The sequence below is a fragment of the Anas platyrhynchos genome, chromosome 3 (assembly GCF_047663525.1).
Source record: "Anas platyrhynchos isolate ZD024472 breed Pekin duck chromosome 3, IASCAAS_PekinDuck_T2T, whole genome shotgun sequence".
Taxonomy (NCBI): domain Eukaryota; kingdom Metazoa; phylum Chordata; class Aves; order Anseriformes; family Anatidae; genus Anas; species Anas platyrhynchos.
In genome coordinates, this window is record NC_092589.1 from 121,237,353 (window position 1) to 121,261,091 (window position 23,739).

At 53.1% G+C, this 23,739-nt stretch overlaps 3 protein-coding genes across 12 annotated transcripts in view; 1 reads left to right on the forward strand and 2 right to left on the reverse strand.

The window, feature by feature from the left end:
- The window catches only part of IFT172 (intraflagellar transport 172), a 39,562-nt gene extending 39,352 nt beyond the window's left edge, over positions 1-210 (reverse strand). For both annotated transcript variants that reach the window (XM_027455521.3, XM_027455520.3), the window contains exon 1: positions 1-210. In XM_027455521.3, the coding sequence (XP_027311322.3) occupies positions 1-39 (39 nt within the window). In that variant the 5' untranslated portion in view covers positions 40-210.
- Positions 197-14,262, forward strand: LOC101790801 (low density lipoprotein receptor adapter protein 1). Of its 5 annotated transcripts, none has more exons than XM_072036722.1 (10): positions 237-376; positions 1,379-1,499; positions 2,745-2,887; positions 3,397-3,536; positions 4,512-4,626; positions 4,987-5,059; positions 5,480-5,592; positions 6,558-6,607; positions 7,506-7,546; positions 7,707-8,407. In XM_072036722.1, exons 3-10 carry the CDS (start codon positions 2,768-2,770, stop codon positions 7,868-7,870), a joined length of 816 nt encoding a protein of 271 aa, XP_071892823.1. In that variant the 5' UTR covers positions 237-376; positions 1,379-1,499; positions 2,745-2,767; the 3' UTR covers positions 7,871-8,407. The 5 variants fall into 5 exon arrangements, with proteins under 5 accessions (XP_071892825.1, XP_071892826.1, XP_012952907.2 ...); XM_072036723.1 differs by lacking the exon at positions 237-376 and adding an exon at positions 400-465; XM_013097453.5 differs by lacking the exon at positions 1,379-1,499 and having other exon boundaries at positions 202-376; positions 3,424-3,536.
- FNDC4 (fibronectin type III domain containing 4) lies at positions 10,298-23,739 on the reverse strand. 5 transcript variants are annotated; one of them, XR_011808656.1, is made up of 7 exons: positions 22,738-23,479; positions 18,345-18,460; positions 17,610-17,814; positions 16,669-16,758; positions 15,210-15,321; positions 13,103-13,289; positions 10,298-11,998 (listed from the first exon to the last, which is right to left on the reverse strand). XR_011808656.1 is itself a non-coding variant. In XM_027455538.3 (6 exons), the coding sequence occupies exons 1-6, from the start codon at positions 23,585-23,587 to the stop codon at positions 11,966-11,968; spliced, it is 651 nt and encodes a 216-aa protein (XP_027311339.1). In that variant the 5' UTR covers positions 23,588-23,739; the 3' UTR covers positions 10,298-11,965. The 5 variants fall into 5 exon arrangements, 4 of the variants coding, with proteins under 4 accessions (XP_027311339.1, XP_071892829.1, XP_071892827.1 ...); XM_027455538.3 differs by lacking the exons at positions 13,103-13,289; positions 22,738-23,479 and adding an exon at positions 23,515-23,739 and having other exon boundaries at positions 15,210-15,343; XM_072036728.1 differs by lacking the exon at positions 13,103-13,289 and having other exon boundaries at positions 22,738-23,465.

Below are 23,739 nucleotides of genomic sequence, written 5' to 3' on the forward strand. Positions count from 1 at the left end.
CTGCGGGGCTAGCAGCGTCCGTACGTGCCGCAGCTGCATCGCGCCGAGAGCGGGGCCGAGAGCGGGACCGGAGCGGGACCGGGACGGGACGGGACGGGACGGGACCGCGCCGCCGCCGGGCCCCCCCGAACTCGCCCCCGTTGCCCCGGCAACCCCAGGGCCTCCGCCGCTGCTGACGTCAACGCGCCGAACCCGGCGGCGGACGGCGCCCCCCCGCTACCGGCCCGCCCCGCCCCGCCCGGCCCGGCCCCCGCCGTCTCGGTACCGGCAGGGCTCGGCGTCGGCACCGCCATGGAGGCGCTGCGGGCGGCGGGGCGCGCCGTGCTGCGGAGTCCGCGCCTCGCCCGGCACGGCCTCGGGCTCTGCCGGCGGCGCAGTGAGTGCGGGCCACGGGTGCCGGGAGCGGGCGGGGCCCGGGCATCGGGCTGGGCTGCGGCGCCTGGGTCCGGGTCCTCCTCGGTGCCGGTGCGCGGGCGAGGAGCGGGGAGCGGGGAGAGGGGAGCGCTGTTCTCGGTCCGGCCGGGCCCGGGACGCGGCTGCCCGCCGGGCGGGGCGGAGGCCGGGGAGCCGGGAGCCAGGCTGTGGGGGTCGCGGGGGCTGTGGGGCTGCAGGCGGGCCGGGCCGGGCCGGGCCGGGCCGTTCGCGCGGCCCTGGCAGCGCTGTCCCCGTCGGGCAGGCTCCTGCCCCGCGGTGTCATTGAGATCGTGAGTGCCGGTGGGTTGGAAGGCCGCGGGTGGCTGTCCCGGACAGTGGCACCGGTGCTGCCGGGGCATGGCGTGCCCCATCTGCACGCACCGTTTCCTGCCTGGGTGAGGTTTGGTCTTCCTGAACCGCTGCATCTGGTCCTGTGCCGGTGTGGAAATGCCCAGTGAGTGACAGGTCTGTGCGTAGCTCGCCATGGGGTGACTGCCCGCTGGTCCTGGGTAGGCTGACCCCACAGGCCCAGCAGGAGGGCAGTGCGTGGGCTTCCTCCTTCACGGCTACCCAGCCACTTTAGTGGGGCAGCAGTGCTCGCTCTGGCAGCCTCTAGCATGTTTGAGCTGTTCTCAAAGCTTGCAGTGAGACAGAGTGATTTTTACCCAGGGGAGAGAGAGGTCCCTGACACTTGTATGGTATCGAGGTGGGTTCCCTGGTAATTTTAGGAGTGCTGCAAAAATAAGGTCTCTTGATTTCCCTGTGGGCTCAGGTTATTCCAATTATGAGTGAGAGCTTTTTCAAGCATGTCAGTAATCTTCTGGGAGCTAATCCCAAGAAAGAGGTGAAAAATAACCTGAAAAGTATTATCTTAGTGTGAACAGTAGATACCTAGGCAATTCCCAGGGCAGCATTCAAATCCAGTTTTTCTAATGCGCACATAACTTCTCTGGTCCTGTTCCAGGCTCGCTGCCTGCTCCTCGTGGGATGAATCCCTGAGAACAAGATGGAGTCTATGGCTCCCTGCATCTTAGTCCTTCTTGTCTCTTCTCTTACCATACTTGTGCTGTTTAGGATTTGAGGAGGTAAATATGAACTGATTTCTGCTTCAGCTGTCTTTGAAAGCATCACAAGGAAGTACTCGGTATGAGAGAAGCATTCCTTTGTGTATGGTACTAGCATGATAAATACAGCTTTTGCCTTTGACTCTTACTTTGAGAGTGAACTTTCTGTTGAAGACAATGGCTTTGTCTTATGGGTTCAGAGCTTGAAAACAGCACTTGTTTTGTGTGTCTTCTACCAGTAATAGTGTTATCAGGACTGACTGGGCTCCTTCTACTACCTGTCTGGTGAAATAGACTGGTTTCTGAAGGAAACTGGACATGCTGAGGATTGTCTAGAGGGAATCTAGGGAAGTCGAGGGAGGCGATTCTCCCCCTCTACTCCACTCTCGTGAGATCCCACCTGGAATGTTGTGCTCATCTCTGAGGCCCCTAGCATAAGAAAGACATGGACCTGTCAGAGTATTTTTAAATTATTATTTTTTATTTTATTTATTTCTGACTGCAGCAATAGGATTTCAAAACAAAGAGCACAGGAACCAGAGACGAGTGCCCCTTCCATTCTGTGACCTCCACAGAAATGCACGTGGGAGATCTCTTCCCTCAGTGTCTTGGACTTCATCCATAAAACATGTTTTTGGGAAGCTAGTTTGCACCCTTGAAATGCCAGTCTAAGTTCTTCCTTAACACAGAGCCTTTATAGGGTGATTGTTTCCCAACCAGCTCTGCTTCAACTGTGAGTGCTGGACAAACTACTCCTCTCCTGACAGCCTGCTGCTGTAGATAATAGCTACCAGAAGTTTGGCTTTGGTTACACTAAGACTATTTGGGGATTTTGATCTGTTTGATGTTTGTTTGTTTGATGTTGCTGTTTCTGAGGTGTGCATGAAGCCTAGATGATGAGATGAATACAGTACAGAGCACATGCTGCTTGTAGCGAGAGAGACCTGTGAATGATAGGTTTTGGCAGATAGCATTTAACACTGCAGCATCTGAGGCTCTATGTAGATATGCAGGAGCTTACTATTTTGCTGGCAGAGCTTGTACCTCCAGGAATGGGGACTAAAAGCTTCAGGGGTGAACTCTCCTTTCATTCTGTTCTTATTCCAAGAATGTCACAGAGCCAGGAGGAGAGTACCCTGGTGAGTGCAGGTAGAAGCACTGCTGCCCAGAGCACTGAAGCTGCAGTGAGGTGGGGTGGTTCTGCTGGGACTAGCCATGTGGCTGATGGTACATGGCTTCTACTGCTGAGTCATTTTTTCTTTACAGAGCTTCCTGAGAGCTGGGCTGATATGCAGGAGCCGCTGCTGGAGGGGATGTGCTTCACACTGAAGTATCTGGGCATGACACTGGTAGAGAAACCCAAAGGAGAAGACATGGCAGCTGCTGCCATCCGCCGGATCATTGCCATGGTGAGAGCCAGTCCTGGGCCCTGCTGTGCTGGGGTAGAGAAGAGCCCATTTGGAGCCCCCAGCCCTTCCCTCCCCCCCACCCCCCCCCAAAAAAAAAAAAAAAAAAGCATCCATGTGCTAGGGACTGCACTGTTCCCAAGGGAGGGCGGTGTGCAAGGCTGTCTGTCCCCCATCTCTGTGCTGCGAAGGAAGCTGTCTTCCTGCAGGACAGCTGTCATTACCTGCTTCCACACTGGGAATTCAGCTGGGAGCAGGGCTATGCCCCTCTCTGCATGGAGAGGAGGGTGAGGGCTGGGGGAGGTGGGATCTGTCCTATCCCACGTGCATGGCAATAGCATGAAGGGACTCCAGGGGTGTTCTACACAAGATTGTGCCTGATCTCCATTTTTTTCCTTTCTTACCCCAAAGGCAGGATCCTGCCTTTATAGTGAGGGTCCAAGTGGGTGGCTTTCTGTACAGAGTCTGGGGGACACAACAAGGTGGGGTGAAGGCCCTCACTGGGTTTGCAGAGGTGTCTGGTGTTTCCCCACTGCCAGGCACAGGTGGGAGCTCGCAAGTTCCAGAAGGTGATTCTGACAGTGTCTCCGAGGGGCATCTCGCTGCAAGACGCAGACACAAAGGAGATTGTTGAAAACATCTCCATCTACAGGTGGGCATAGTGTGTACGAGGGCCTGGATGTTCCCTAGCAGCCAGAAGGAGACTGATGGGATCCTGAGGAGCTAGGGTGGGATGGGCCTTCTGTTAGTAATACTGTGTGCCTTAGGTCTTCTGTTGGCTCCCTGAGACCAGCTCCCTCTCCCTGCTGCACCCCACAGCACTGCTTGGGTCTAAATGCAGGCAGGGGCCTGGATTGCTTTGTGTTCTGGGTCAGTCTGTCTGGCCTTTTCTGCAGGCCCTGCTTGTCTCTTCTGCATCATGCATTCAACAGGATGTCAGATCAGGGCTGGTGGCTGGGAAGCCACCACCACAAGGGCAGGACTGCATGTCTACCTTTTTTTGTTGACACAGGACCAGAGGACTGCCCTTCTGGCTGCAGTGGAATGAGGGTGCCTTGGCCTGCAGCTCACATGGGTTGGCTAAAGGCAGTTTCTGGGAGAGATGGTTGTTTTTATTATCATTATTATTATTATTAACTGCTGCCTATTGTGCTTTAGCTGGACTGGGTGTTGGTGGGTGCTGTGTGTGAGGAGAGGATGTCTGAAGGCTGGTGGCAAGATGTGAAGCAGAGTCAGGACAAATTCTTGGTGCAAAATTTGGGTCTCGGCACAGGAGCTGATGTGCTAAGGCAGATGCTGCCTGGCCTTCAGTTGTGTTTTTGGAGGTGATCACCTGTTTTTCTTTTTGTCTTAGTGTTTGAGTTTGTACCTCAACTTGAATTGAGCATCAGAGGACCAAAGAGCACACTGGGGCAACACGAGAGAGGAATACCTGTGGATGCAGTGATCTCTTATGAGTTCTAGGTGCCAGGCAGCCTTTGATCCTTGCTGGGGTGCTGGGCTGCCTGTTATCCAGGACAGGTGGAAGTCTCAGGCTGTCAGCAATGCTTGTTTGTGTTCTGGGAGAAGAGCAGAAGACTTGTGCCGTGTTCCCCTGTTACTCTGAGCAGCTACTCTCTGTCCACAGGATCTCCTACTGCACAACAGACAAGCTGCAGAACAAAATCTTTGCTTACGTTGCGCAGAGCCAGGAGAGTGGGGCACTGGAGTGCCATGCCTTCCTCTCACCCAAGAAGAAGATTGTAAGCATTTCTCCTCTGCCCTTGGTTCTTTGAGGTAAAAGGCCCTTTCTTCTTCCCCTTCAGAGGGAGGAGACCCTTATCTCTGTGCACCTTAGCTGGAAATAGACAGGGAATGCATGTTTCCTCACATTCTGCAGAAGTGGGTGGTGAGCAATAGAAAGTTCTTCAGTCACAGTTCCTCTGGGATCTCCTCTTGGGAATGGCTGGCTCACAAAGCATTGAACTCTGGCCTTCCACATACATGCTCCATAGGGAAAAGCAGCAAGGAAGAGTTTGAGGCTCTCAGATCACGGGCAGCAGTGTTGTCTTTGTTTGACGGCAGAGATGGAAGTAGACGTTTTCCTTCTTTCTTGTACACAGGCCCAGGCTGTGACTCTGACGGTGGCCCAGGCCTTCCAGATGGCGCTGGATCTCTGGGAAGCAGCAAATGCAGGTAGGAAGGAATTTCTCAGACACTTCCCTTGGCCTAGCCTTGGGATTGGGGTCTTTAGTGTGGGACCCTGTCTTGGGCTGTGTGGGGGAGAGATGGCTCGCTGCCTGGCTGGTGAAATGCACTAGCCAGGAAGATCATTGTCCATGCTGTTGTGCTCTCTGCCACTGTCTTGTGTGGGGAGCCTGCCCTATCTCTGGCTGGGGACATCCTTGCTGTCCATGCTGAACTCTGCATTGCTGAGCTATAGCACATCTTAGGGCCCTGTGGGAATTGCCTTGAGTGGTGTTCCCCCACTTTTCTCTGCATCGTCCCATAAGCACAGCAGGGTTATCTGTCCCTTGTCCACAGTCCTGTCTTTGCATTCCTTGCTAGACCCTCTTCAGGTTCCAGGCACTAACTGCTGCTTTTGCCCTGTCCCAGGCTCTAGGCAGGAACAGCCCCTTCACCTTCCATGTGTCTTGGAGCACAGTGAACCCGGCAGAGCAAGTGAGCCAGCCCCCCCGGGGAGCCCTCCCTTCAGACACCAATTCAGGGTACAGTATGTGCAAGTCTGGCCTGTGCCCAGGCCTGTCTTGCATTAGGGCAAGAAAAAGAGTAACCCTTACACAACTCGTTCCTCTTGGGCTTTCAGGACCCTGTTGTTATTTTCACAGCCTCCCTTGCACATGGGGGCCTGACATGACAAGGGGCACTCTGTACTCTGTCTGGCTCACAAGGCAGGAACCTCGGCTGGTCTTTGCTCCAGGAACTCCCCTATCAGGTCCAGCATTGCAGCAACCCTCAGCCCTGCTCTGCTGGCCCTGTCAAACAGGGAGCTGTAACCTGCTCTGTACTCTTGGTGCTATAGCTTGGGGTGACACAACCTCTCTCAAGGAGATGAGTAGCCTTTGTCTGGTCATTATCTTGCCAGTCTGGGATAAGGCTCAGCCCTGCTCATCTGCACAGCACCCACTACGTGTCCAGAGCCAGCCAAAGCATTCCCAGTGTTGTAAGTCTCTCTCATTGTGGCCTTGTCCAGGAGTCTCTGGATGCTTGCTCCTTTACCTCATGCTTCCAGCATTGGCACAGCCTGGTAGTGGTTGGGGTCATCCTTGCTTGCGGCTTGCTCCTGGCCCTCCGGCTGGGAGATGTGCTAACCCTGCTCTTGTCTCTGGGTAAAGGCGAGCTGTGTGATGCAGCTGTCTCAGTTTGGTGGTTCATTTCCAACTCACAGCCTGTGTTTGGTGCCCTGCTGGCTGGGGGAACATGAGAAGAACCTTGGTCTGTCTCTCCCCTTTGTGTGGCTGTGTGTATGAGCCCCAAAGATTGCAGCAGCCCAGCACAGCAGGCACCATTTCCCCCCCTACTGCTTATAGACACATCTTATCCATGTCATGCCTGGTGGGTGACTGTCTTATGAAGAAGGTAATGGGGAAAGTCCTGCTGCTCTGGAACAGGCTGTGGGCAGCCCAGCCTGGCTCCTGGTAGAGACCTACCTGTTTGTTTCTTTGTTTGCAAGGAGGAGGAAGAGGAGGAGGAAGATGAAAACCTTGATGAAACTTTATCTGGGTAGGTGGTGAGCTGCTGCTACTGCACAGGGAGCACAATGATGAACCCTGTCTTATTTCCTTCTCTGTGTCCCATGCAAGGGGAGCTGCTGAAGCCATGAGCACTGTGGGAGCTTGGAGGAGATCTGCATGGGAGCAAGGGGGAGTTATCTGCTGCTTTCTCTGCCTCTATCAGCTGAGATGTTGAATGTACAGGGGGCTGAGCTGTGAAGGGACAGATCTGGCAGTACAGCTCCTGCAGTGGGAGTTAGATGCATACCCTCAGGATGTACCCAGACATGTCTTCTGTTCTGTTTCTGCCACTCTGCTAAGGCCATCCTATTCAGATATACTTCTCAGGTGGGACTCAGAATTGTCTCTCTCCTTCCACTGATTTCCCTGGGGCTTGGACCAAGATGGAGGCCTGGTTATGTGGACTCTGGACTAGGGCCTGTGACTGAGCTTGAGAATAGCTGATGGTACATAAACAGAGGATTAACCCAGCGGTCTTTTGCAGAGCTGCTTGTGGTGGTGGGTTTGATCAGCCTTTCCTGTTACGGCTGTTCTCACGCAGCTGTCAAACCAGTGCCTGATGGGTCTGGCAGTACTGTCAGGCTGGAACTGTGCTGAGCAGGTGTCATCTTGGAAACAGCACGTGCACAGGCTGAACCTCTTTATGTGTTCCTGTGATATTGCCACCTGTTGTCTGAGGGGGATTCTTGATAGGAAGGAGATACAGCTGTGCAGTCTCAGGATGGGCTAGCCTGCAGAAAGGGTTTTGTAGCAAGGAGCCTAGGGCCTTCTGCAGTCCGAGTACCTGGTAACTGCTGTTCCATGCCATGCCTATTCTGCTGAAGGTCATGAGCATGGGTCTCTCAGCAGGTGCTTGGCGGTGATGGGTGTTCTGTTCTCTTCCAAAGCTGCATGGAGGAGCTGGGGAGGGGAGTCCACAGCCCAGCAGGTAAGCTCCTTCCCTCTGTGTTGCTTTGCCACATCCCCCAGCACGTCCTCTGCAGAGGGAGGGGGATAACAATTCACCTGGGTAAGTCTGCTTCCCCTCCCTGGCTGGGTTCCCAACTGCAAACCTCATGGACCAGGTCTCCCTCCTTCTTGCTTTTCAGAGTTGACACCTCTTGTGCCCAGACCGAACTTGCCTACTGTGCAGCTACCGCTGAGCTGGCCCTGTTTGGGGCAACCCCCAGGCTGCTGGAAGGGGCTGGGAGGGGTTGGAGTCCCACCCACAGCTGGCCTTGGGACTGATGGCCCCAAGGCTACCCTGGGCTAAGCCAAGTCTCTGCAGCAATGGACCAGCCACTCAGGATTCACCCTGTGCCTACACCCAGGCAAGCCAGTGCCTGTCCCTGCTCCCTGCACTGTCCCCAGGCGCAGGGGCTACTGACACAACTGCCATGTGGTGCGCAGACTGCAACACCCGCTCCTTGTGCTGTCCACCTGCATGAACCACCTTGAACTGCAGTTGCTCCTTGTTCCCCTTTAAGGCTGTTGGACCAGTGTTCCCCACTCTGCCCACTCCCCGCCTGCCCTGGGCCTGTAGAATGTAGCCAATGCACCCAGAGCTGTGTATCCAACTGCTCCTCACAGTAACAACTGGGGACCCGTTGAGGCTGAGCAGCCTGCTATGTCTGTGGAGGGGGGGGGTTCTTACTCAGCAAATTGAACTTGTATATGAACCTCAGGGAGCTATAGCTCTTGGCCAGAAGAGCTCTTCCCTGCAGTTCAGCCCTACACCATCCCATGAGTGAAACTGGCTGGCTTTTAAAGGAAAGCTCTGCATTTGTAGGGAAATAAACTGAGGTGTGGAGTTTTTTGTTTTTTGTTTTTTTAAACTGTTGTCATTTGGGTTTGAGTGCTGGATGGAGGCTTTGTGCAAGCATGTGAAGTACCATGTTCCCTATGCTACCTACAGCGAAGCTTCCTGTCTGGTGGCAAGGGCCTGTGCTATCTGTCAGGGAGCCTGCAGCTGCACTGGGTTTCCTATTTTCTTAGCTGCTTGCCCTGAGGGAGCTATCTCCCCTGTGCCAAGGGCTTCAAGGGCCTGGGGTGGCCTTAACCTTGCTATCTGGGAAGAATCTGGTCCAGGCTGCGCTGGATTGGAGAATCTTGGGCACCAGTGAATGTCATCTGCACAATGGGAGTTCACAGCTGATCCTGCCTGAGGCCAAGGAGGATACAAGCTCCACGTGTGCTAGCAGGTCTCAACCTCTCCCACCTCTGTGCTTGCTCTGTTTCGGGGTGCTCTTGCCCTGCTGCACACTTGTCTATGGTCTGGAGAAATGGGCAAGTTACACACTCTTGTTTCCTTCCCCAGATAGAGCAGGGGAGGCTGCAGCCAGCAGGATGCCTGGTTTCTCTGGCAAGCACCAGGTTTGCAGCTGCTTCCCAGCTGAGGACTTTGCTGCTGGACTACTGTCACATCACAGTGCATGTCCCCTTCTAAGGCTGGTGACACTGGCAGACTGAGCAGGGACTTACTGCCTGCAGCCTGAGGTGGCAGAGCTGTTTTCCCAGCATGTGCTTTAAGCAGGTGCTGTGGGGAAGGTTTATAGTGGTGCACTGGGGAGGATTGAGTCCATGCACACTTTTTTTTTTCCCCACTTCTAGTCTTGCATGTTTGAGTCCTAGTCTCATGCCTTTCTTCCCACAGCTGAGGCTATGGGGCAATTTGTAGCCATTATTGGGGTCATTAGGGTGAGTGGGTTGTTGTCAGGTCCTTATCTTTCTGCACCGAGGGATGGCTGACCTGATGTTATTGTGGATTTAACAGCCCTTGAAGTGGCTTCCTGCCGTGTACTGAACCTTTGCTTGGCATCTACACAATCCTATAGTGGAGTGCCGCAGCTAATGCTAGAACATGCTGATTGTTTCAGTGACCCTCTGCTCACCCTGTGAATAACTTTTCTTCACCATCTTCTGCCACCTGGGGGGGTAGCGGGCTCTACTCTGCTGTCAGGTAATTTTTTTTTTTTTTCTGGGGGGGGAGTGGGAAGAGGATCCCCCCACCTCCTTGACTCTGCTGCAGTCATGCTGCTTTGTTTCTTTCTGTGCACCTCATCTGTTTAAAGAACTCAAGTTAGTAGGTGTGTGTCCGTTCTGAGCCTCCAGAATTGCATAAACATTTTCCAGTGCATCAGAGATTTAAAAAAACATTTGTGTTTTCCTAATGTACTTTTTTTTTTTAAATGTACTTCTCTAACGAAAAGGTAGTTGGCAAAGCAGTATGGCTTGTCCAGCACAGCAGCACTTGGCCCTCACGACTATGGTGCTTTTGCTCTTCAGGTATCCCTCTCCTCACCTGCCTGGGGAACAGCACAGTCCTCTCCTGCCAGTAGCCTGCTGGGATCTGGCATCATCTTCCTTTTCCTGGCCCTGCTTCCAGGATGCCTGCATTCTGCAGCCCATTTTGTGAAGAGGAAGTAGCTGTGGTGCCATCCTCAGTCAGAAAATGCGTAACTGTCCTGCACCTACCTGCAACTTGTCCAGAAGCATGACAAGAGCCAGCCTGCAACATTGGCACTCCCTCAAAGGCCAGAGAGAAGTGCAAGATGAGGACCTGCTGCAGAACATATGATAACCCCTCTACACAGCTGGCAAGAACAGGTCTCCTAAAGGCCACATGCATAAGTGCAAGTAATGGTACATGTATGCACATACACACATGCACAGACCTGAAATGCTGCAGGGACAATGCTGCAACGTTTGAGCCAGGATGCTTTTATTGAAAAGACCCTGCCACAGGAAGTTGCTTACCCTGTCCCTTCCCAGTCTAGTCCTGCAGCAGGAGCTGAGCAGCACCTGGAAGGAAGAGTCCTGAAAGTGCTTTGTTGGAAGGTTTATTCCTGGAAGACGCTGGATCCTGTGATGCTTGAGTCCAGGGCTGCAGAGCCAGCACCCCAGCTCAGTGACCAGCCACAGAACAGAGCATGGAGGGAAGTGCAGCAGCCAGGGCACCAGCTACCCATGTAGCAGAGTGGCTCATCATGTCACTCTGTTTCCCCTGCTTCTGGCAAGAGGGCATAGCTGGGCCAGGCCTCACCCTCGGACACAAAGTAATATAGATACCCAGTAACAGACTTCTGCTTGCAGGCACCAGGAAACAAATAATCCAGATACTGTTAACCAGCCCTAAGATGGTTAACAACTCATACCATCTTCAGTTGAATGAAAGATCTAACAGCTGTGGGTATTCATGGCCAAACCCTCCCAACAGGTCTGTGTGGCATCAGCCAGTCTGGTGCAGGCCATGGGGCTAGCTCCAGAAGAGGGAGTATCAGCAGTGACTGCACACTTGCAGGACAGAAGCCAGGAGCGGGACATGACACTGTTGAAGCTAAGGTTGTCCCCAGAGTGGTGATGAGCTCTGCAGCACACAGCCTGCCAAAACAGCTGTGACCAGGCTAAGGCTCTCCACATTATCCATGGAGTGCACACGGCATTGCTCACAGTGAGCCCTACTAGGGAAATGGCAAAGCCACAGCCGTGCACTGGCCCTGCCTGCTCCCATAGGTTTGTGAGGCTCACTGCACTCCACAGGATTACTCCAACTGGCACTGCCCTGGCTGCACATTCTGCAGCCCAATCGGACACTGTGGCAGCACTAGCTCCTCATGCTCTCAATTGAGTTTTCATGCACTGCAACAGGGAGAGGTATGGGAAGCCCCTGCACTGCAGTGATGGGGTGCAGTGAAGCCTGTCCTCCATCAGGGATCCCCTCGTCAGCTGTACTAGGTGTGCCCAGCCCCACAGACAGACCCTCCCGCCACCTCTCCATGACTTCCCAAACCCTGCTGCCACCTCTCTATGACTTCCCTGGCAGCACTGGGGCCACCTGCGCTGCCCCATCCCCTGTCTTGGGGCCAAAAGGGGATTAGCTCCTGCACCCCCCCACCCCACCCCCAGGCTGACACAGTGGCTGAGAGCAAGGTCTGCCCCAGGATATCTCCTGAGCAGGAGTCTGGTGCCACCTGGCTGCACCCAGGCCATTGGCCAAGCCAAAGTACAGGGGTGCTGCCTCTCCTCAGGGCTGTGAGCAGGAGGGGACACCAGCCCCTCTACTCTCCCAGGCTTGCCCCCCCTGGGGTAAGGGTGTGCCCCCCCACTCCATTGCTCAGCTCCGCACTCCACAGTGGCAGGGAAGTGGGGCCTGGCATGCGGGACGGGCAGGGCCGTGTGCTGCATGCACAGCTGGGAGCCAGCTCCATGCATGTCCCTGGACAGGTGCCCTCGGGAAAGCGTAAGTTCGGATACGCAGATCTTCGCATGCAGAGTTCCAGGCTGGGTGCCTGGTGCTGCCTCTTCTTCCAAGGCCTGTATCGGCTCTGGCAGGATGCCCAGGACCCCCGACGCAGAGCTGGTGCTGCACTTATACCTCGATTATATTGACAGAGGGAGACTTCTATGGGAGAAAAAAATGCTTTGCTAAGAACCTGAGATGCAGACCCCATGGCAGAGCCCCCACCCTCCCATGGCAGGCACACCTCTTCTGCAAAAGGGGTGCCAGCTGCAGCTGAGATGTCTGATGTGGGCTGAGGTGTGGGTGTGCTGCAGCAGAGACCTGCTTTCAGTGTCTCCCTAAGGAGACCAATGGAACTAACCCTTAAGCCCCACCTATTTGCATTAATCTCTCCTGACAGAAGGTTCAGGTAGCTCAGCTGCATTAGCTGTTGCCTCACTCCAAGTAAGTCTCATCAGCCACACCACACTTGCCTCCCCAGGAAGCCTTTCTGATCACTGCTGTGCCCTAGTACCCCTAGGAGAACCAGGGACCCAGCCTCACACTCCTCAGCCTCCAGGGCTTGCAGATGTTTGGTGACTTCTGTCTGGTTCCTAGTCATGTGTATTAGATTTACCTGGTCTCACCTTTGGCCAGCAGCAGGTCCCATTTTGAGCTGACTAAAACTGGCTCTTACCTAACATGAGGCAGCCTCTGGGCACTTCTCACAAGAAGCCACCCCCACTACCAAAACCTTGCCATGTAAATTTCAGTACATCCAATCCAATATGGTGTAGAGGTTCTTAGCAGGCCACTGTTGAACCACCACCCCATGCTACAACTGCGGCCCTTGGAGAGAAGGTAGATACAGGGCTCAGAGGAGAAAAGGTACGTGAGGGTGTGGGAGGACACCTGCCATGGGCAGAGAATCCACAAAGCATGGCATGATGAATGGAGGAACAGATATGGCCAGCTTATGTCAAGCTGTCTCACTGTTATGCCCTGCAACAGCTCTGGAGAGTGACAAAGGAACTAAAGGCTACCTGTAGTGAGGTGGATTTTTTTCAAAAACTGTTGCAAGCATGAACAGTCCTTTACACTGAAAGGACCGTGCTCACTGAATAGCACAGCAGATATGTGCACTCAGAGAAACCACTGGGAAGGGATGGAGTCAGACTTGTATGTGATTTGTAGGGCAGCCCTTACCCACCGAATTAAGGGGAAGAAGGTGAATGTCCCCATCACTATACTTTGTAACAGGGACATCAAGAACTGCATTGTGCAGACCTGTGACTAGTGGTGTTCCCCAGGGGTCGGTGCTGGGTCCAGTCCTGTTCAACATCTTCATCGACAACCTTGATGAGGGAATAATGTTAACCCTCAGCAAGTATGCCGATGACACAAAGCTGGAAGGAGTGGCCGACACACCAGAAGGCTGTGCTGCCATTCAGCGAGACCTGGACAAGCTGGAGACCTGGGCAGGAAGAAACCAAATGAGGTTTAACAAGAGCAAGTGTAGAGTCCTGCACCTGGGAAGAAACAACAACATGTACCGGTACAGGCTGGGGGACAACCTGCTGGAAAGGAGCTCTGCAGAGAAGGACCTGGGGGTCCTGGTGGACAACAGGTTGGCCATGAGCCAGCACTGTGCCCTGGTGGCCAAGAAGGCCAATGGGATCCTGACGTGCATAAAAAGGAGTGTGGCCAGCAGGTCAAGGGAGGTGATCCTCCCCCTCTATTCTGCCCTGGTCAGGCCTCACCTGGAGTCCTGTGTCCAGTTCTGGGCTCCCCGGTACAAAAAAGACAGGGATCTCCTGGAAAGAGTCCGGCAGAGGGCCACAAAGATGAGATGGGGCCTGGAGCATCTTCCCTGTGAGGAAAGGCTGAGACCTGGGGCTGGTCAGCCTTAAGAAGAGAAGACCGAGAGGGGATCTCATCAATGTGTATAAATACTTGAGGGGTGGGAGGCAGAGGGCTTTGGCCAACCTCTTTTCAGTGGTTTGCGGGGACAGGACAAGGGGTAATGGCCACAAAATGAAGCCCAGGCAGTTCCACACCAACATGCGAAGGAACTTCTTCACGGTGAGGGTGATGGAGCTCTGGGACAGGCTGCCCAGGGAGGTTGTGGAGTCTCCTTCTCTGAAGATATTCAAGGTCCGTCTGGACACCTACCTGGGCAACCCGCTCTAGGGAACCTGCTTTGGCAGGGGGGTTGGACCCGATGATCTCTTGAGGTCCCTTCTAACCCCTACAATTCTGTGATTGTCTGCTACTTTACGGCAGCTTGACCATGAAGCCAGGAGTGGAAGCAAATGCAGAGCATAATGATGTCACTGCTTTTTCTTTCCTGTGCATTGTTCCCAGCTTTGTAATTAAGAATCATGAGGATAAACATGCAGTGTTATCACTTGCAAGCATCCCAAGAATCTAGTGAATTCAAAAAGACACCATGAGGTGCTTCAGCCCTGTATAGGTGATGAAATTAGCAAACAACAAGAATGGGCTTGTGCACCCACTTTTGAATTAGGGTGAGTCTGGAGCAGGAGAATCCAAGAGGAAGGGTATTTTTGGCAAGGAGTTTTACCAGGAAGCTGGTAAACCTGAAAGAGGAGAGAAAACTGGGCCCTTGAAATCCAAACAGGAAGTTTCTGCCCTGGCATCACCTGGAAACCAATGATACATAAAAGCAGATGAGCCGGTAGGCACCATGTTGAATGGAGTTCGCACTATGGACAGAGGATGCAAATGAGACCCATAGGAAAAACCTAATGCAAGGTCCCATTAGAACACAAGTATCAGGGTTATAAATCAGTCTTCGTTGAGTAACAAAGAAGTGTCAGGTGCTAAGGGAACAGCCACATGAAAGTACTGGTCCATCCCCATCCACAGCCTGGCACAGTACCTCCATCAGGGTGAGGAAGAAGCTCTGGAGTCTTTCTTATGAATGACCTGTGTGGTGATGGCCTGGAGAAGGCCCTGGAGAAGGCTGAAAGCTAGCAGAGAGAGACTAATGTCGGAATCTTAAGAAAGCTGATCAACTCAGCTGCCTTTTGCTTGAATAGACAGGACCTGGACCTCTCTATGGGATGCAGAAGAGGTGTAGCTTCAGAGAGGCATGGTGATGGGCCAAGGCATTGGCTGTTACAGCAAGAGGACAGATAACATTCTGCCATATGGGAGCCATCCCAACGGATATATCCTGCCATCTCTACTGGTGTTTCTCCTGCAGTCACCCATGGGGCATATAGACTGTCCCAGAGAGGCCAGGGCTCAATGCAGTCCTCAGTTTTTAGGGTGAGAGCATAAGCTGGGGTTTTTCTATTCCTGGAGAGAGTGAGAACCTGTCCAGGCACTAAGACACAGCAGATGTCAAATGCCAGCCCTCCCCACTCACCTTGCTCCGCAGCAGCCCTCCAGTTGGTCTCTCTGGCGTGCTATGCTCTGAGGATGGCTTTGTCTTCTCCTTGTTGTTGTTGGAATCATTGTCCTTGATGATGTCATACTGTCTGCAGAAGAGGGCGATCACCGCTGCAGAAAGAGGAGGGAAGAAAGACTCCCTCACATTGGCTGCCCTCTGCCTCCCCTCCCCATGACATTACGGCTAGAGAGCAGTCAGGACCAAGGCACCCAGGGTGCTGGTCACCCACAACCTCCACCTGTTCCAGCTTGGACTGCTATTCCAGAAAACTCAGCAAGTGTGGCCAGGCCAATCTCCTTGGGCAGACAAGGCAAAGATGCAGCTGAAGCTATCAGGGCACACATGAAGTATGTGAGGTGTTCAGTGCTCAACCATAAGCATGGCTCAGTGCTCTGTGGCCAAAAGCAGATGTTGAGGCACTCTGAGAGGGATAGCCCCTTAGGTCAGTGAGCAGCTGAGTGTGCTGAGTGCCTCCAGCAAGGCACTGATGTTACTGGCCTGATGCTTGCAGTCCTCACAAAAGTCAACCCTTGTTTTTTTCTTGCCCTGCAAACTGTGGATCACTCTGTCAGGATTCTACAGCACCTTGTGCACTGCATGCCTCACATCTTATGACCATCAGCACAGGACTTTGGAGCAATGCTTTAAACTGCAATCATTAAATGTGTTGGACCCATTCAAACTACAGGGTGTTATCACAGCCACCTGGATCTGATTTCTCACTGTTGGTGCTCTGATACAACAATCTGCATGAGGTGTGCAGTTAGCAGCAGCCATCTTGCATTTTCTTCCAGTGCACTAGAAGAGTGTTCAAGGCCAGGATGAGGAGAGATTTCTGCAAGATGCCACTTGAAAATCCTCACTTACTGGGAAGAAGGTAGGGGACAAATGATTTCCCATTCACAACAGCCCCATGTAGTGTGTCAGGAGCCTCCTGTTTCATCTGAGGCTTCCTTGCTCCCAGGGCAGCCTGCTCATTCCTGGGGCACTGGCTTTAATTGGTTGCTGTACAGAAATAGCTCACAAGTGTTACAGTTTTAGTAGACTGAGGCACAGCTACTACCAGCCAATGGAGCAATATTATCACAATATCAAACAAGATAGATAAGACCCAAGTTACACAATAGTTAATGTCAACTGTGATGCTCCTACACCATTACGTATTGCTTGGGTCCCACATCGTCTCCTGCTCTTGCAGGACAGCAGGCAGGCTAGCCTGCACACATGCTTCAGGCCATCACTGGTCAGCAGTGGCTGTTGTTCCTTCTTTCACCTCACTGGCTCAAGCTCCTACAGAGGCTCAATGGACTTGCTAGGAAGGAGGATGCCCGAAACATTGCCATTATTCCTCTGCACTCTCCAATCCCCATCCTCTCTGTACACCCTAGACTATGCCTCTGTTACAGCCTGCCAGAACATTGCTTGCAGCACTCACCTGCCCACATGAGAAGCACAGCCACGATGATGATAATTTCGCCTGTCTGCAGTTGCCTGTCTTTGTCCAGCCCTTCCATGGTGATGTCACCTGTGGAGAAGAGCACCCAGGCAGCAGGGAGCAGTCACCCTCCTACCAGACCCTATCTCAGGACCATCAACAGTTAAGGATCTGAGAAGGAGCAACAAAGAGAGGCCCACATCCCCCTTGCAAACAGGCATGGGATGATATTTTGACTGGGGAGAAGACATGCAACCTATGGTTTTCCTGTGTCAGACAAACCATTCTTGCTGCCAAATACGGTCAGGGAGTCTAAAAGCTTGTGTGGGTTCAAATAGGGACTACACAATGCATGTGAGAGAAGCCCACGAAGGTTACTCTCTATGTAGGGACCAGGGCTGCTTAGGAAGGCCCTGAGCTGAAAAAAAGTCCTGAGGAAAGCATCTCATCTGCTTGCCCTGTTATCCACTCATGGCTAGTGCTGGAGAGAGTCCAGGCCTGATGGACCCACCCTGTGTGTCATCTCTCTTGGATTAATGGCCAACATTTAGGCAATCCCAAGGCAAAAGGCACAACATGGGTATGAAGAGGAAAGGAGACTATGGGGTTCTCCTATTTGTCCTTTGGTAGCTTGCAGGCTGGTAGATCTGAGAGACAATTCAATATTTACTTCCTATGGGCAGCAGTTTGGATGTACTAGCTTGCTCAGCTGAACAGGTTGCCAAGATCTAGGACAGGAGGGCTATAAAGCACTGTTTGGGCTTTCACCATGGTCATGGTAAACACAACAGCAGCCCGTATGACCCTGTGCATCCCAGGCAGCTGGCTACCGAGGTCAGAACTTCGCTCACTGGTTGCTGAATCCCTGCCTGTGTGCTGTGGAGTCCTCCAAGTCTGCCTCCACCAGTGGCACTTGGGCAAACTGGAAGGAGCTGCCTCACCTTGGTTGGAGCTGTTGGAGGGGAGGCGGTCGGTCTCCTTCAGGGTCCGGAAGTGGACACGCTTACTGGCCTGACTTTCCCCATACAGGCCAATACTCTGCACTTGGATGATGTAATCAGCATCTTCTGCCAAGTCCCACAGCACGCAGGCCCGGTTGGTGGTGTTCACCTCCCGGATGAAGCGCTGCATCTGTCCATCTTGCCGCTGCCAGAGTGAAGAGCTGTCATCCCCAGGAGGCTGTTCCCAGCTGCACCACACACAGGCCCCCATCTGCAAGGCTGTGCTGGGCACAGTGCTCTTGCTCCTTCCTTCCAGTCATACACCCCTGGGATGGGCCAGACTGGCTAGCACCTTGCTACACAGCATCCCTGCATGGCCAAAGAGCCAAGTGCCTCCCTGGAGAACTCACCACTACCTGGGGCTGTGGAGGTGGAGCAAGGCAAGCAAGGAAGGGTTATCTTGTGGCTGGAGCACTGTCCTCATCCAAAGAAATCGCAGAGAAGCCACTGGAGGGATAGCCACTCCACAATACAGCCCACAGTCTGCTGTGCCCCTCCCCACCACCCTCAGCATAGATGGCTTAGACAGGGAACCCCAGCAAACGTTGCTCAACAGTGGAGGTGTCCTCAGGCATGTGCCAAAGGAGCTCCAAGCTGCAGCAAAAGGGCTGACAGGAGCATGTTGGTAAATCAGTGAGAATAGCCCCCAGACTACTGGGAACAAAGCCTGGATACCTGCTGTAAGATGGCGTAGCCGATGACCACATCTCCTTCTGGAACATCCCAGGAGACTGTGGCAGAGTTTGCCTTCAGCTGCGTCACAGTCACGTTGACAGGGGACGGTGGCCTGTCTGGGTGAGCCAGGGAGGGACCGAGGCAAAGCACATGAAAGAGGCAAAAGAAGATCTCTCAGAAAAGGCACCTACCCCTGCACACCATCATGGGGGTCTTATTCAACAGCTGCCCATTGCAGCATGCTGACCAGGGCTACAGGGAGCAGTTCCTCCCTTGAATCTTTCCCCAGGACAGGAGGGTCATGTCAGGTCAACAAGACTGAGTCCCGCAACACACACACTGCACAGTGCTCCCTGGGCTAGCGGGCAGCTGCCCACTGTGCAGCAGGTGCAGCACAGAGCCACTCCTGTGCAGCTACCCCTGTATGACACCTACTGGCTTTGTTAGTCGTTGCTCACTGTCCAGTCACCTCTCTACCTGGCTGTTGGTGAGAAATGTGCTCACTGCTCACCCCACCCTCTGCACTGCACTATAGTGGGAAAAGAGGACAAGCTCATGAGGCATTTGATTGGCTCTTCTATAAAGGGCTTTCTTGCAATGGCAGACACAGCCCATTGCTTGTATTACATGTTCCATGTAAATGAAATTAGCCGTGCTGACCACATGCTTGTGCTGCCAGACTCAGCACAGGACATGAAGGGACTCTGGTAGGCTCCTTCCACCTTGCAGACATCATGACGGGAAATGCATGAAGGCCTGTCCTGAGCAAAAAATTATTACAGACTAGGTTAGGAGATTCTTATTGCAATTTAACCAGATCCCGCAGCTCAAAATTAAATGAAAGGAAAAGCCTCTGTAGGCTGTCGCAGAGCACTGCAGACATTTTGCCATCAGAGGGAACAATGGCATTCACATCAGCTTTTCATGAGGGCAGCTGCTTGCAGATCTGAGGTACCTTCAGGGCTGAGTAGGACACTGCTGCTCAATTTTTCATCTGTTAGAAAGCTTACTGCATTCAGCTTCAGCAGCAGCAAAAAGCAGGGCTGCCTGACACAACATGCTGCTGCTCAGCCCAGACAGAGTAGTTTCTTGGCAGTTAAGTCTCATGTTTTTGTAGGGTTCAGAGTTCAAACAAATCTTACATTAATGCAATTCTTGAACCAAGACTGTGATAGTGAAATGAGGTTTCTCCAAGCTCTGGGGCTGCTCTGTGGATGTGCACATCGCCAATGCCTGGCACACCATCCAGAACTGCGTAGGAAGCAGCACAGACACAGTATTTATATATCAACTGTGACAGAAAAATGGGACAGCTTGGAATAAACACACTATGGAACTCAATCTGGCCATCTCATCTGCCTGGTATTACCCCCTGCTCTAAGCTGGGGAGGAGAGCCCAGCATAGAGGGCAGAGCTAACTTTCCCAGCAATGCAATGCCATCAGCTGTAAAGCCGATAACAACACTTAACTATTGCTGTTCTTCAGAAAGGTGGTCTGATTGACCCATGGCCTGCACCATTGCTAATTTGAGATTTCATAGCACTAAGAAGAACATGGCAGAATTCTTCAAAGGTCGGCAGACTTGCACACATAGACAAGTTCTGTCTAGAAATTAAATACATGAGTGTGTAAGGAAGACAGTGAAGTTGCTGTTCCTGTGTCTTCTCTCACAGTAAACACAACAGTGTCCTTCTACAAGCTGCTTGTGTAGTACAGGTTCAATGCTGTGACTTACACAGGTAAACAAAGAGCCCCAGGGGGGATTTGGAAACAGGAGAAAAAGACCACCATAACAACACCAACAAAAAAACGTAGGAGTGACTAGGAAAGGTCATTTTTTACAGGTCAACCACTGAAATGCATTCATTCACATTTGAATATATCTTGCTCCTGGGCAGATCTAACCAGGAAAATTGCAATTACCACTCTGAAACATGCAGGATTATGGTCTGTCAAGGACAACTAAGACAGCCAGGACAGTCACACACAGATCCCAGAGAGACACTGGGAGCAAGTGCCTCCCTAGCAGAAGCCTGCTGCATTATACCAGGAGGTATAATCACAGGAGACAATGCAAATGAGGACATCATAGTATTCCGTGTCATCTCATCAGAACAGAAGGCTGACAAACAGGAAAGGCTTTAAAGACTCCCTTGAATATCCTTTATCCCATGAAAGTGTGTCTCCTTAGAGTTTTGTCAGTGGGGTCCTGTTCATCACTCCACCCCATGAGAGGGAGTCACTGAGCCATGTCTTTGTCTGCACACTCTGGTCTCCCAGAAGCCAAAAGCAAAACAGGCTGAATAGAGCTGCAGTCCTGAGACATACATAGCCCACTGACTGAGGAATGTGTATCCTGTGCACACAAGGGCTGAGCTCACCACAGATGGGCTCTGTTTTCTGGTCCAGCCATGACCACTGTGCAAGTGTTGTACAACTAACAGCTAAGTTGCAGATAGCACCCTGTCAGCCAGCAAGGCTCATGAGGGGGAGTGGAGGGACGGGTGCCGATCTCTTCTTTCTAGTGACCACTGATAGAACAGCATGAAGCTGTGTCAAGGGAGGTACAGATCAGGAAAAGGTTCTTCAATGACAGGGTGGTTGGGCACTGTAACAGATCCCCCAGGGAAGTGGCCATGGAGCTAAACCTGTTGAAGTTCAAGAAGCATTTGAAAGCTCTCAGACATATGGTTTAATTATTACTCAGACTTATGTAGATCCAGGAGTTGGACTCAATGATCCTTCTGGGTACCTTCCAGCTCAGGACATTCTATGAAGTTCTACCTAGACAGAGCTTAAACAGGCCCTTTGTTGGGACTCTTACTGGTAGCAGCAGAGTGCCCCAGGGGGGATACCACCCTTGTGTCAAACTACCAAGGGAGTACACCCAAAGCCAGAACGTCCTGCTGTAATTCCCAGAACCAGTCCCCATATGGCCAAAAGGGAGAGAGGGGATAGCAAGAGGACATACAGGCATGGAAGAGCCACAGTGCACATGGCTAGTCAGTGCTTCAGACCTCATGCATTGCAAACACAGTGAGTGCAGGCTCCAGGCAAGTGGACCTGAGAACCTGTGTGACAATGAGATCTGAAGGCATCCAGGCTGCAGTTCTTCATTGGAAAAATCCACGTCACTTAGTCATTTCACAGTTCAGCAAACTGCAGAGAAGACATTATAAGCATGTGGGATTTGTACATCTAGCAGAAAGAAACAGGACAAGAAGTTTCAGAAGCTGAAACTACAGAAAGTCACCCTGGAAATAGAGGACAATGATTAACCCCAAGGAGATACAAAATAACTCAATGACAGTCATTAGGACAAGACCTCCAAAGGACAGCCTGCACAAGAAGTTTGCATGCGATCCCCACATGAAGCCTATGTTCTCCTGTCTGCTCTACAGCTGAGGTTAGAGCTGTCTCATACCAGAGCTGCTGCCATAAACATCTGCGAGTACAAGGGCTCTAAAAATATATATATTCTGATATCAACTATTAAAAACATTTCTGTAAAGCCATGATCCTCCAGCTCTCTGCTGGGTTCTTTAGGAACAAGCATGCCACAGTTAAGCCCTGAACAATACATTAATTGCTAATGATTCTGCATCATTTATAAGTTATTCAGCTTCACTTTTGATTAAAGTCATATTCAGAATCGGGCACCACCACAGAAAGAATAATCACTACCTTATGGCCTGGTGCACTCTTTTCTACTGACAGTACAGCAGTGCATTCCTTTCAGGCCTACTGAAGAGGTGGGAAGAATTGCTCCTGTGCACTGGAGTTGGCAGCACTGAAGACTGAGGTTGGGAAGCAGTGAGGGATGACCTGTAGACAGCTGGGCACTTGACTAGCTCTGCCACACAGCTTGCCTCTGTAGGTCAGAGAAAGGGTTGGACAGATGCCCTGCAAGAGTGGCATTGACAGATGTGGCTCTGCACAGGGATGGGGCACAGGCCCACTGGCATTTTCCCATCTTGCTCTGACTCCAGAGAGGAGGAACTCACATGCACCTGGGCCACTGCCCTTGGGACTGCTGCTCAAGGGCACACAGATGTTTGTCCAACTTATCTGTGCAGCAGGGAAGTAAGCATCAGACTGCACAACTAAAAATAAGTGCTCCCTTCTAAACAACCCTGACTGCATTTCTACCTGAATCCAGCAGGCCACGTAGTTCATATTGTGCAAGGAGATTGCCAAGGGACACAAAGCCAAGCACATAATAAAGCAGTCCAGTTCCGCCATGGCAGGTTATCAGAACACGCCTGATACTGACAATTTACTGCATCACTAATGTGACAAGAGGTGAATAGATACCAGAAGGCTGCCACTGACACAGGTTATTCAGATGAGTCAAGGGAAGAAAGGACAGAGGTACCTAGGGTACAGACATACCTCGGTCTCTGAGCAAACACCAGCCTAGAGAAAGCAAGTCAGCAAGGCATGAAGGCATGCTGCAATGTGAAACACCGGGATGTCTGTCAATCAGAGGCCAGCTTGTGGACCATTGTACAGTACTGGAGCATCTCTGCCCTTGCGCGTTCATTCTCTCAGGACCCAGAGCTCATTGGTGAGCAGCACAGATGGGAAACATGGATGCTCTCCTCTACTGGGGAACAAGGAGGGGCTGCGTTCCCCGACAGCCCAGCCCAGAAGTGGCAGGCTTCACAAGCCAAAGCCACAGCCGGCAACTCAAGCGCCTGGGGTACGGCAGAGCCTAGTGTCACGTTAAGGGAGGGCAGCACCGCCACACAATCTCATCCCGGTCCCACGGGGATGCAACACGACTGAAGGCACGGATGGCTTAGAGACCACGACACCCCGGGGCAGGGCGCAGCCCCTGCGGGGCTGTCCCGGGGAGCAAGGGCTGCCCGGGCCAGGCCCCTCGGGCCGCGGCCAAGGCCATGCGGGGCCGCCCCGCCACGCGCGCCCCGTGCCGGGCTGGACAGGGAACGCCAGTCCCGAGGGGGGCAGGCCGGCAGGAGGGGGCTGGCGCGCGGCGTCCCGGGCCGGGGCCGGGAGAGCGGCAGGGCGGACACACGGGACGGCGCCCGGCACTGGCGAGCGCCAGCCCCCGCCCGCCGCCCGGGCACCGCGGCAGCGAGCGGTGTTCTGCGCGGCCCGGCCCGACCCGTCCCCCGCCGCCCGTCCGTGCGCCCCGGCGGCACTTACTGGCTCGCACCAAGCAGAGGTCGCAGCTAAAGAGCACGAGGACGGGGTTCAGGTACGCCGAGAAATGGGCCATGGCGGCGGGGCCGACGCAGGAGCGCCCGGGACTGCGGCCCTGGCCCGGGCACCAGCCCTGGCACCGGCCCGGCTCCCTGCGCCGGGGGACCGAGCGGGGCCGAGCCCCGGCCGCAGCGCGGGGGGGCGGGACGGCCGCCCGGTCCTCCCCCG